Source organism: Pecten maximus, chromosome 1, assembly GCF_902652985.1.
Source record: "Pecten maximus chromosome 1, xPecMax1.1, whole genome shotgun sequence".
NCBI lineage: Eukaryota > Metazoa > Mollusca > Bivalvia > Pectinida > Pectinidae > Pecten > Pecten maximus.
Genome location: NC_047015.1, coordinates 47310099 through 47323967, shown reverse-complemented (window position 1 = coordinate 47323967; position 13869 = coordinate 47310099). Strand labels below are relative to the sequence as shown.

The 13869-nt window shown below is 34.2% G+C and overlaps 1 protein-coding gene across 4 annotated transcripts in view; it reads right to left on the bottom strand.

Moving 5' to 3' along the window:
- Positions 1 to 13869, bottom strand: part of LOC117335969 (pro-neuregulin-1, membrane-bound isoform-like) — a 70929-nt gene that overhangs the window by 34268 nt on the left and 22792 nt on the right. For 3 of the 4 annotated variants that reach the window (XM_033896284.1, XM_033896269.1, XM_033896275.1), the window contains exons 2-3: positions 7377 to 7539; positions 6871 to 6980 (exon numbers count right to left, since the gene is read on the bottom strand). In XM_033896284.1, coding sequence (XP_033752175.1) covers positions 6871 to 6980; positions 7377 to 7539 — 273 coding nt within the window. Of the gene's footprint in view, positions 1 to 231; positions 464 to 6870; positions 6981 to 7376; positions 7540 to 13869 lie in introns of those variants that run through there. The other variant, XM_033896292.1, reaches the window with a different exon arrangement.

The window sequence follows — 13869 nt, the reverse complement described above, 5'->3', positions numbered from 1 at the left end:
ACAGGTATGTTAAGGTAATGTACCCATAAAAAGTATCAGATAAATAAAATTTACTTATTGCAAAAAAAAAAAAAAAAAAGCCATATCATTTCAGTTTGATTGATAAATAAGGTACCATGAGAAAATCTACCAAGACACTGTAATGGTGTAAGAAATGGTCAGACTCAGATGGATAGCATAAAATCATGGCACCGCGTGACTTTTTGACCTGGAACCATGGAACCTACCAACCTGGCTTAATTCTCCTGGTCTCGTAGTGACAGCGAATGATCACAGGGACCTGTTCCTCCGGGGGAGGGGTCTCGGTCACGTTAGTCGTCTTGGGGTCATCAACATCGACTTCTGTCATGTTGTTAGTCATAATAAACACAGATTGGTAATCACATTACAAGCGAGGCACATGTATCGCCCCTAGCTATGTACTACCTGTGTTTGTCAGTACTTAAACACCCCAGTCAAATATGGGTACCAACACAATACCCAACGTTAACGGTAAGCCGCTCAATAGAACATGTATATATAAATCCGTCAGTGTATAGATCTCTATTAGAATTCCTCATTCCCAAACGAGATTATCATTCGGAAAAATCTGGCCATACCTAAAACTGACAGTGCTCAAATCCCTGTCGTTATTCGGGGATTGACCACGTCATATAGCCAATACAAAACAACTAATTTGTTAATGCCGTTTATCCTTGCTAGTATTGAACTTTGGATTAAATACCCCTCCCTACTCAGATTTGAAAACACAGAGGTGAAAAGGTCACGGGTGAATTTTCTTTACCATACAGGTACAGAAATTTCCATATCTCGTACCTTCATTCAAGTTTGATGCCCATGAAAGGTCAATAGCACTTTAAATCACCTCCCATTTATAGCTTATAATACCTACATGTACAGCTGTGATACAGATCTTCTTGTTAGATAAACACTGTACCGTTATCAAGTTTAATGAACTTAGAAAAAACTTTTAAATTTCAATGTTTTCATTGTGATCGTATCTTTAGGAATCTTAAGGTAGTTTTAAATATGCATATCCAACTGTATAAATCTGTTTCAATTGATATCAGTGTTTAAACTTAACCACGTCTTTTTTTTTATTAAATTACTAGAATCAGTGTTTAAATCTTAATGATTATTTGGTTCACAAATTGTAGACATTTAGCGACTAAATACAGATTTACTCATGAAGATTATTATCAAGGTATATTGGAATTTTGTTCACATCACAATTATTCATTTTGTATACATATTTGCAATGTCATTCACCCTAGAATGACTGCACTGCAGTTGGTATGGGGCTACCATGGGGTAACAGTTAACATTTAAGGGGATATGACATTGGTTAGGAAATAATAAATGGATCATCATGAAAATTGGCATGAGTTAATTTTGCGACACTATTTGCATTGTTGCAAAACATTAACATGCCTTTCTATGTTAATTTTCTCTAAATTTAGATTTAAATAAAAAAAAAAAAGGTAGTTAAATTCTTTCAAAATAAGGAGTCAAAAATACCACAATTCTACAGGGTATTTTTATGTCACCAAAATATATAAATTTGAAAAATTTTTGGCAAAACAAATATTTGTCATAAATGAAATCCTACAACCGCATTCTTGCAGTGATAAGAATATAATAAACAGAATAAAAACATGATATTACCATGGAAATAAAAAAATAATACAGCCCATTATTTTAATTTTTCTTTTTATCAAATAAAGATGAGTTATCTCCCCTTTATATGTCATCACATTGGTCTGTCATTTTCCTGGTGTCACAGACCAACATGACTCAGGACTACAACTATTATTTATCGGCACTAACAGGGGGGATAACTCTTACAAGCTGTACTCAAACGTAGGTCCAACGTTCGACTGGAAATCTTTTTCTCAGGAGATGGCATGTGATGACTGTTTCATATCCCCTTAAAACAAGTCTCACATTAAGCAACCAAGTGGTGGTGCACAACAAATTACTGTACCCCCACCCAGTCACTCTGTACACAGAGGTCTACACTTTGGTATTCAACATCGTTCACCTCTGACCTTAAATTTAGTCAAAATCCCTTCAGCTGAACTCAAATTGTATAGTCTTTTAAAAGAAAGATTGACGATGATCGAAATGAATAAAACATGGATGCTTCGTTATCAGGAAAGCTATTGGGTCTTTGAGCCAAGTGAGTTAATAGAGCTAAAGACGTATCTCATTACAATTTTATTAGTTGGCTTGTTTTGAATCTCTCTCAGTACTGACCTTGACCTTGACATTTTTAACTTGCGTAAAGCTTACTTACAAGATCCATTCTTACTGGTATATAAACTGTACATGGTTATATATTTTACTTTTTGGCAGACTAGGAAATACACATAGATTCCAGATCTATCAAACAGACTAAACTGCAAGGTTGGTGGTCATACTCCTGTTATCCTCAATAACTCGGCACAGTAATGGAGACGGTGATGAAACAACATGATGTTGATGTGCTGCAATAAACCTGCATTTGTTGCAATCAACAACATTCCAATTTTGCTGGGAAAAAAACAAACCAAAAACAGACTACAAGAAATAGCAGATTTATTTTACGAATCTTATCCGAATGTCTAGCTATTAATTTTTTTCAAATTCCAAACCAATTTCTTGTAAGAAATTTATAAACGGCATGTAGAAAATATTCTCCCATTTTAAAGACAATTACAAAATGTTTTAATTCTATATATATCACATTCTAATAATTGAATAGATAGGATAGGCAATATATTAGCTGTACAGATATTCTCATTCCACATTTTTTTTTTCATATTTGCGTCCAACTTTGAATGTGGAATGTTACCTAGGTTCCTATTCATCCTGCCAGTGTTGATTTTAATTGGTATCAGAAGCCAGGGTAACTTTTAAATTAAAAGTACAGTGTAGATCTAAATTAAATATGGGCCATGTATACGAAATGATACCAGCAGGAACTGCATTGACAATTTCAAAAGAGGGGTATAGATCTTCGATGGGGACATACCCTCCCCGATATCCCTCCCACTGGGGTCTGTGTCAATACAGAAAACACTACAGCCTTGTTGAAGCCCTGTTTACACTAGTCAGCTGGGCCAGAAAGGTTCCCAGACATACAATATCTGCCTTGCTGTGGACTAAGGGGCTATGTGGCATAAGCCAGTTTAATTCATGTTTGTAATATTTATTATAAGATACCAAAAAAATGAGAAATTTTGGAATTAATTTCCTAAGATTAGAAGTCTCCTGGACACTCAACCTCAATTCTCTTCCTCTTTACAATATACATTGACTATTTATAGCAAAATACCTACAGAATGTACCTACCTATATATATCTATACAATGATGAGTTATGATAAGGTATCTAATACCATTCATTATCAAATGTTACCCTAATTAACAGGTACAGGGTCAATGGACAGCTATCTTGTGGTCTCGTGTCAATAATTCTACCTAAAATCTGATCATATCTATTTAGTACTTTTATACATGTGGTATGTCCGTCATGCTCCAATGGGGTAGTGTCATAACTAGGTGTTCAGGTAAACATATTTGGTATGAACAGGTTAATAAACAAATGTCTGGATTTTAGTTATCATTTTTTAAATCAGGAAAGATCTATATAGTCGGAGATCAGAACAGGATGAAAAGGAAGTTTACCCATATACACCATCTATGGGCAAGAGAAGAGATCTAGATCCCTTGGAGAAGAAGTGATATAGAACCCCGGGAAAAACGAGACAAGGGACAGTTTCCCCCCATATAAGACTTGACTATATGAAGCAGGACCCTTGGAAGTGAACTGGGCATTACAATACAGACAGGACAGGATGTGTTGTGGCTCCCCATATAAGACTATACAGGAGATTGGAGTGTCAGAGGATATGGGGAGGGGATGGCTAGATGATTCAGGCAGACTATAAGACTAGAGGAAGCGACCTTATGGGAGAGTCTCTCATACAAAACTGTACCACAAGAGGAAGCGACCCTGTGGGGTAGGACAATGACAGACACATTAGCCTACATGCCTTATCCATCATACTGGGGTTACATTGCAGCTTATAAGAATTCCTGCCAGTTATAAATGCATATTTTGTTTTTTGAATTCAGGCCAAAATGTTCTTTGCAAATAAACAGCATCCCTCACCCACCAATTTATAGTCTGATACTGAGCATCCTTATCTGTTACATTACTCATAGGTTCTTGTATGTCACTTTGTCTGCCAATAGATTAAGGTTTTTGAAATTCTAAAATTTCAATAATTCCATCACTTGATCTTAATCGCTGGAGTGTTTTGGTAAATATGTTATGAGCCCTGGAATGTGTTAACCAGATGTATAAGCTTCTTTTGATTAAGATTAAAAACCTGCCATTATTTAGCCCTATAATGGGCAGTACCTCATTGTTCTAACACAGGACCACAAGTGTAATCTGGTAGGGTCAGTAACTATAATGTATAAACCATCTGTTTCTTTCTATAATGTACTTTAGCAATGCACCAAGATAACCTCCAGATTATAGGGGATTACATTAAGACATAAAGCTTATATCCAATGTTTTATATAATTGTTCAATGAATGTATCCGCTACTGTTTTCTGATGTTATGAGAAAGGAAATCTTTTTTGTTTTAAATGTCTAGTAATGACCATTGTTTTTTAGCTTCTAGTTTTGACCAGTGTTTAAGGCATTTAATATTTGACTACTGACCAAAATATTCTAATGTCCAGTGTTCACCATTGTCTTCTCCATTTCATGCATTGCAGGAAGAATATAAAGAGCAAAACCTTTCGCTGAGAGTTTCATCCCTTGCCAAAATAGCTGTTGACTGAGAGTTACCTCCCTTGCCAAAATTTTAGCTGAGAGTTACCTCCTTTGCGAAAATAGTTTTTAGCTGAGTTTCCTCCCTTGCAAAATAGTTGTTTAGCTGAGAGTTACCTCCCTTGCCAAAAATAGTTTTGTGGATTCATAATTCTTTTTGATGATAACATTGGTAAAGCATAAGCAAGACTTTCAATAGAAATAAAATGCTTTTAAGTTTGATCCATATAGTTAATGTGTTTGTCTTCTTTTTTTTTAATTTTCTTACCCTTATACATTTTAATTTTTGAATTGTCCATTGTTTCTGTAATATGTGCTTCAAAGTGTGGCATAAATGTTAATTATAGTACCCTTTGCTTTCATTATTATGTCACTTGGTTCATGCCCTCCAGTTCACTTGTGTATATATGTAAGCACTAGAGATATCCTATAGTCAGCTAGTGCAATGATGAGGATCGAACCAGGCTGACTGATATGAATAATACAACAGGTAACCATTCCTTAGTTAGCAATATTCATTCACGTGTATACATACCTGTCAGACCAGGTATAAATAAATATACTAATTAGAATTCAGAAAACAATATAAATATAGCCTTGATAAGATTTATTTCACATTTTGATATGAAAAGAGCTTATACCTCAGACAGGTGATTGACAGGTGTAACCATCACTAGCACCAAAGGAGTATTGTATTCTATATTAAGGCCTCCTCTCACTTTTAATACTTATTCCAGCTTAAATCTTATCAGGCTGGTTTGTTTTGTCATTTACCAAACAGAAGGACAATTCCTCCAATTGTCTTCACTCAAAACAATCTGCCATTGTCTTTCTCTCTCCTCCACAACAATCTGACAAATCCCTATGGAGTCTGCTAGTTTATTTTCTTACACAGTAGTCCCTTTATATCAGAACACTGTACCAGGGACCACTCCAGATACGTTAGAGATCTAATACATTTCACTTCTCAGAAATAGGTCATAGAGTTCAGGGAGAGTCCACAACTGGACCTGATACCTGGTATAAAGGTCAGAAGTGAGACGAGGTCAAATAATGACCTGATAATATTAATAGGTCATAAACTAGGTCAGGTTCAAATACTGATCAGATTAAGAGGTCAGAGGCCAACTGAGGTCAAATGCTGACCTGATAAAAAGTTCTCGGAGGTCAAGTGGGGTCCAATACTTACCTGGCAAATGCATAAAGGTTATAAAGGTCAAAATCTGACCTTATAAATAGGTCATAGAGGTCAACAGGATGGGGGACTGCTTATCTGATAAGAAATCTAAAGAGGTCAGGTGCCCTAGAGTCAGTGTTGTACTCATCTCTCTATAACAGAAATCCAATCTATTTTCTACAATAGCATCACCGAAATAGGTTCTGGTTTTCCAAGTGTAAATTGAGGTTTTTCTCAGAAAACAATTTGGTGTTACAATTCAATTCAGGCCAAACTAGATGGCATGAGGTCTGACAAATCTCAATTGAAGTGTCATACTGAATAATAATCTTAGCAAATATCAAATGGCAATACTCGGGATCTGCAAAATCCCATATAGCAATTGTCGAAAAAGAGGAGACGGCAATCTACCCCAAACATGCCAGACATTATTGCTAACAGTATCCAGCTATATTGATTTACCAAAAGGTACAGTTTACTACCAGATTTACAAACAGACATCTCAGTATTGCAACACAGGCTGCAGTGGTACACAGCCTTCCTGATAGACAGACATTAGGTTGTTTTTACCCTTAATATAGACAGACAACTGTCAGACAGACTCCAGTTAGGTTAGGTACTACACCTGTAAATCGGTAGAGTGATTTTAGGTACAGCTCTAAAGGAAAGATGGTTTAGAGATTCTACATGTAGCTCTGTATCGAGTGTTGCTCCGAGTAGAAAGCTCTATACCAATAATGTAAGGAAATTGCCTTTACAATGGAGTCAGATTCAAGGTCAATACATGTTTTCTAAAAAAAGCAGATTGATATCAGCTTCGTAGCCGTGAGGGTTGATTCAAAGAAGCGCAGTCATGCAAACTTACCTTTAACTTTAGCGAGAGCTTCGGTAGAACCAAGAACATTAGTAGCTTTACAGGTATATGTTCCACCATCACCGGCGTTTGCCTTATTTATCTTTAATCTTGAGCCTCTCCTGTTACAAGAGAAACAAAAGGACCAATATTTTAATATACCAAACTGAGATAGCAATATTTCATCTACCTCTGTGTTAATCAAAAACATTAAAATTTCCTTCAACAGACATCCCCTGTATCCATCCCCTGAAGTCAAGGTTACATGACCCCTCCCCTATAACAAGGAACCATAATTGCATGATGCTGTCCCAATACTCAGTAGCCATGGCAACATGATAAACCCATAGAGATATGACCTTGCCCTTAAAATCTCTGTATATATAGTCATTGAAAGGTGACATGGCCACTCCTTCACAACCAGTAACCATGGTTTAATAAACCCTGTTGCTAAGGTGACATAAATCTACCCTCGATACCCAAGATAGCCAATGATATTGTTGTCAGTATGTGCTTACTTTGATGATTTGATTCGGACTCGCCGGGATCGTATCTCCTGCCCGTCTTTTAACCATGTAAATACAGCATCTGGTTTTGAAGACCTTATTCGACATCGTAATAATATCGGCCTTCCTGTTTTATATTTTCGTACTTTAATTTTTCGAAGAGTTGGTGGTTTTCCTGTGAATGAAATAAAAGAAATATATCAAAATAGTGACATTAATACACTATATATTTATAATATGTGTGGTATATAGTAAGTACAGTGAAACCTGAGATAATCACACTGTATGGGACTAAGTCAATGTGTTGAATATGGCTGTATGTCAGTTAAGTCAGTGTCGAATATGACAGTATGTCAGTTAAGACAGTGTCAGCTATGACAGTGTGTCAGTTAAGACAGTGTCAGCTATGACAGTGTGTCAGTTAAGACAGTGTCAGCTATGACAGTGTGTCAGTTAAGACAGTGTCAGCTATGACAGTGTGTCAGTTAAGACAGTGTCAGCTATGACAGTGTGTTGGTAAAATAAGTGTCAAAGATGACAGTGTGTCAGTTAAGACAGTTTATTGGTAAAATAAGTGTAAACTACTGTATGTCAGTGGATTATGTTGCTGTTATGGTGGAAATAGTCAGATGTTACAGGATGTTATTAAAGTCAGTGGTCGATAAAATCAGGTTTCACTGTATAAGGTGGACAATAGACTGTCATTGTCATTGACTGCACATATATATTTTGTGCTAATCTGTGTTAGTGTTATTTTCATAATCGATTATGGGACCTTCGGGACCTCCTGGACATTGTTTTTGGTAAAAAAAATTCATGTGCAAAATATACAGATAGAAGGTTTTTTCCAGCATTTTCAGCCCCAAAAAGTACCTGCACAAATTACACTGATGGGCAATTACACGGGTTTTTACGGTAACTTCAACACGTTTATAGACAACAAATTTTGACTTAAACTTTGTACAAATCTTTATTTACACATCTCACCTTATATCTTACACAATCAAAGAGAATATAAAAGAAGGAAGGTTAGTCTGATTTGTAATTATATTATAGACGTTTAGATTTAATCCTATTTACATAATGTCTACAACAAGCTAGAGACTGACAAAGGATCTGGAATTGTTGCAGCGATCGATTCGGTCTTGCTGGAAAACAGATAATACTCTTTCACAATATATTACATAACATACAAAGAAAAAGGAATTATGGGAAATATAAAGTTGTGTTAATACTACAGTGTCTATACAGTAATCAATAAGTAAAGCACTACAACTTCTAATTATTATAGACAGATCCATACTGTCTTGTGCTGTCTACTTCAGCTAACCAACAACGTTAATGGCTGTGTTAGTCTTTGTCCTTTAACAGACATTGAAATAATTGTTTCCCTATCTCTACTCCACTATGATACAGTCACAGGTTCTCTTTTCAGAGAGTCATATTTTCTTGCCAAGAGAAAAATAATCATCCACCCACTTGTTGGTAAGATGACAGGATCTAAATCCTTCAAAGAAACATTCTTTAGTTTCCAAAACCTCCACATTTAGCCTTTGGTTGGATACTAAAGAAGATTTACCCATCAGGGCCCAGTTGTTCAAAAGGTGATTAGCTTAATCACTTGGTTAGTGAAAGTTTTATTTCTCATTTGGTGCAAAAATGCCAGTTGGATGAGAATTAAGAGTTACAGAATTTCATAAAGTTTTGACAAGCTTAGATTATAGTTATACCAGATATCAGGATTTGAAAAATGTTGTTAAAATGTGATTAGCCTAATGATCTTTTGAACAACTGGGCCCAGGATTACATCCCTTAATTCTCACCTCAAGAGAATTGAAGATTCTATTTATCTCTCACAGGTGACATATTATCTGTCAACAGGGTGATTTCAGAGTTTCTTTATCTGTGGTGTCGTAGTCTTTAATAACGGATGTCACAGTATTTCTCAACGGATATCGGTCAAGATTTCTAATCAGAGACGTGCTCACAGTTTATAAAAGATGTTGCAGTACTGCATTTGATATTACCGCATCAGTTCATATTAGAAGCACATTGACATTTTAAGTCTATATGTAACAGTATTTTGACAGCATTGGGCAAACCTTATAGTCTGTACATTCCTGTTAATAGAGAATGTACGGCAGCCTTACAGGAATTACTGGCATCGGTCAAATCCCATCAGTGGTATATTTATATCGGTGGCTCATTAATGAACACAAAGCAAGTCGTAAAATCCAGAGATATTGTGGTGATTTATTACGGAACAGGAATGACAAACCAAGTATTAAACTCCTCCAATGAATATTCTCCGAACCATCTTGGAATTTTCCCAAAACCATAAAAAAACTAGCTGCAATTAGAATCAATACAATAGACCGTGTTGGGGCTATTTCAGCAGTTTTCGTGGCTATATGACATGTTATTAGTCTACCCATTCCCCTGACAACCGTTACATTGCACAGAGTCTAGCTCGCTTCCAAGTTACTCTCACACAACACATGACATAATGTCAAATTTTGCTGTGCTGCAAATTTCCGTGTTTGATTTCTTGAATTACCTTCACCCTGTAGCTGTATACATATCTAGATATAGCAGATGTCAGCAAATCATTGAGCATTATACCTAATTGTCAGTCGAGCCTTCAGACAGCAGCACTTCAAAATCATTCAACACAGAATGTCAATATTCAAATCTTTACTTTAAGTCATGGAAATCCTTCTCAAAAATACTCACATCCAATGTTTTTTGACATGTGGAGTATAATTAAATCTGAAACAAAAAATTTAACCATCTTCATCATTGAATCATTGATTGAAGCTTTTTCAAGTTAATTCTGTTCTGGCTTCCATCAAGCTAATCTTTTTTCTGCTGTTTGCTTAAGAACTTTAAGACTTGCCATGAAGTATTTAAATTATAAAGGAAACACTAAGTGTTTGAATGTTTCGATGTCTAAAGCTCCTACAGCCAACAACTTTAATTAGGACTAAACTGACACATTATTTCTTGAACATTTCATTATACAACTTGAATACCCATCATGCCTCTGAAACATGGATAGACTGTTTCAGGGTGATAATTTTAAATGTCAGCTTTGGTAAATCCGAGGAATTCCACAATTCTAGGAACTCTGAAACCCTAGCTAGGAACTGCATATATACCCAGATTTTGTTTTGTTTGGAATGCTTTTAGGACCTTTTAACACAAGCTGTCTTATTACCTAGATCCCAAATTATAACATTGACACTGCTAATTCACCTTAAAAAAACTCATTTGCAATGCTAATGCAGCTGTCATCAACCGGATCACCGTATCTCCCATACCAACATACTGACACACTCTTTAATACATGAATCAGGTAAAACAAACAATGGCAGTGTAAATATCTGATAATCTAGAAATTATCTTGACTGATTTCTCCGAGTCTGAATTAAATTACGTGCCTACTGCTTCCTACACGACTGCAAATCAAATTCATAATTCCATGTCTATTGCCGCTCTCTGACAACTTCTAATTCATTTTATTTCACAAAATCTTGAAACATACCCAATATATCACACTGTGTCTGTAAAACTAATTATTTTTAGATCTGGAAGTGATATCAAACCCCAGATACAGAATTATAACCCTTATAACGCTCAATTTAAACCTGATTCTCCTATAAAAACTTTTAGTAGTCAATTTTTAACAGTTCATGAATGCTGCAGTTCTCTAACAAAATCTTGTAGTCAATATAAGAATTAAATTTTTATGTATTTTTTTAACAATGTATTACCACTCCTTGATAAATTCACTTATTTGTAACCAAGCATTTCACACAATTCCGAGCCTGTTGATATTGAACAGTCCATTCCCTGGTAAGTATTTAATATACAATGTATATATATATATATATATATACACTTTATATATGTATATCTCAGCATGTTAAAATTGTATAAATCTCGTATGCATGCTGATGAGTTGTGTTAATTAATTCTAATATCTGTATAACATGTGCATTGTCAACACATTTCTTATCATGTACCTACCAGGAAGTGAGAGGCCGTAGAGATGGAACAAAACATGACAAATGTATTATGTATCTAGAGACATTCCCAGGTTAAAAGGCAGAATATATATACCAAAAGGGAGGAGTCGACAAGTAAGCTAATCGGCAAAGAAAGTAAGCTTATCAACCAAACTGGAGAACTAAGCATGAAATTCACTAGTCCATAGACACTAAAGGATTTTCAGAATTTAACACAGATTAAAAAAAAAATATTGTTTGTTCCAGAGGGTTCGTTAAGATGTATCACCGGATATCACTGGATATCATATTATGTATCAAGGCCAAATCAGTTATTACCTGGAATGTGTGGCAAGTTTGAGTGAGTCGGGATGAGCGGGGGTGGTTGTGGGACAACTAAAAGTACTGTCTACCTTGCCGGCCAGGTGTAAAGGATCCCCAAACAACTCTATTAGCTCTCATATTTCCTTTAACAGGGCAAAGCTCTTCTTATACACCATACATACATATACATAAAAAGTTGTATGTACGTAAATAGTGAGTAGTATTAAGTGCCTACACACATCCACAATGGGACTTTCCCTAAATATCTTCATACAACCTGCTGTCATTCATAAAATTATTAAAAATGCAAATAAGATTATACTTAGTTCGCCCCCACACAAACGAAAACTGCTGACGGTTCAATCTTATCCAGGTGTCGTAAGACAGAAGTAGAACAGGACACGAATGGAAAACAAGGGCACTAAATCAAGGATTTTCTGAGGATTGGTTGTGATGTAACATAAATTGAGGCTGGCCTCCAGTAATATACACAGAGTTAATTTAATATAACACTAAACAATACCTAAGGGAAGATATCCATCCCAACAAACAGAAAAACAATTCAGAGAAGCCATTCATCAGCTGTTGGATGAATTTCTCTAGTTATTCTATCAAAAAAATTATAACTTTTATTCTGCTCATTTTATTTTGGCATATTCAAAGTTAAACTATTGAAATGGAGCACCAATAAATCTCATCATAGAAAACAATTTACATTGTATACAAATTATTATTAGTACAATCAAAATTTAGATAAATATAGGATTACTGCTAAAATAAGATTACCACCAAAATATGTCCATTTGCCGTATAAATATACTGCATTTTTAAACTTCGCCATCTGCATTTTCTTAGTGACTGTGCAGAAACTCCACCCTGTCCATATCAATATTTCTATATATTCCTTATAAAAGATTATTTATTTATTTATTTTATTTATTTAATAGGGTATACATCCACTATTACAGCCTTTCAGCTGACGAGTTAAAATATCCCTCTTTATATATACATAGTGCTCCCAGTTTGTCAGGTGTAATTTATGATAATTTATATATTTATATTTTTAATCTCTCCCACACACCCTCTATAAATTATACACAACACCTACAGAATACCTGGAATACCTGCGATATTTGCCCACCTGTCTAGCTCTCTCAACATGAACCATGATCATCACACTCTGTAACACCACTTTAATAACAAGTTTTTACACAACACTTAAACACTCCTACATCTAAATAACATGTCCCGAGTTTTTGTCACCAACTGCACATCAAAAGCATTTTTACATATTGACATGCACATTTTTGCTTCTCTGATATGTCTTACACATTGTAGTAAGTCACATGCTTTAGCTGGATGAGCTATATATATAAACAGACTCTAAATCGTCCTCAATAAAATGTTTCATGATCTTTATTTTACAGATAAAACCTTTCGTATGGTACATTAGTTATACAATTATTACATTTTGTATTAAAGTACATTTATCTTAATGTTTCCCAAGTACGCCTTATATGTTTATTAGGTATGTTTAGCTTAATTAGTACATTTACTACATAATTATAATAAGGTATGTCAGTATACATCTATTTTACAACTTTTAGTTATAATATACATGTGTACATACAGTGACATACATATTATGTATTATTTTTTAACAAAGCTTTTTGTTATTTGTGCATTTATGATATTTATTCATTGCTAGATTTATTGTATAAATTTTAGTTACATTAAATAAAAAATATGTACATTTTAGTTATATCGTATAAATTTTACTATTATCAATTTTAGTTTTATTACACACATTTTAGTTATATAATATATAAATTCTAGTTACATTAAATAAATATTATTTATATTGTAGAAATTTTAGTTACATCAAATAAATAATATATAAATTTAAGTTATATCGTATAAATTTTATTCATATAAATTTTAGCTTTATTACATACAATTTAGTTATATTACATAAATTTTAGTTATACACGTATTGTATAAAATTAATTTTAGTTACATTACATACATTTGAGTTACATTATATCAATCTAAGTTATAATTTACATAAATTTTAGTTATATCATATAAATTTTAGTTACATTAAATAAATATTAGTTATATTGTAGAAATTTTAGTTACATCAAATAAATAATATATAAATTTAAGTTATATCA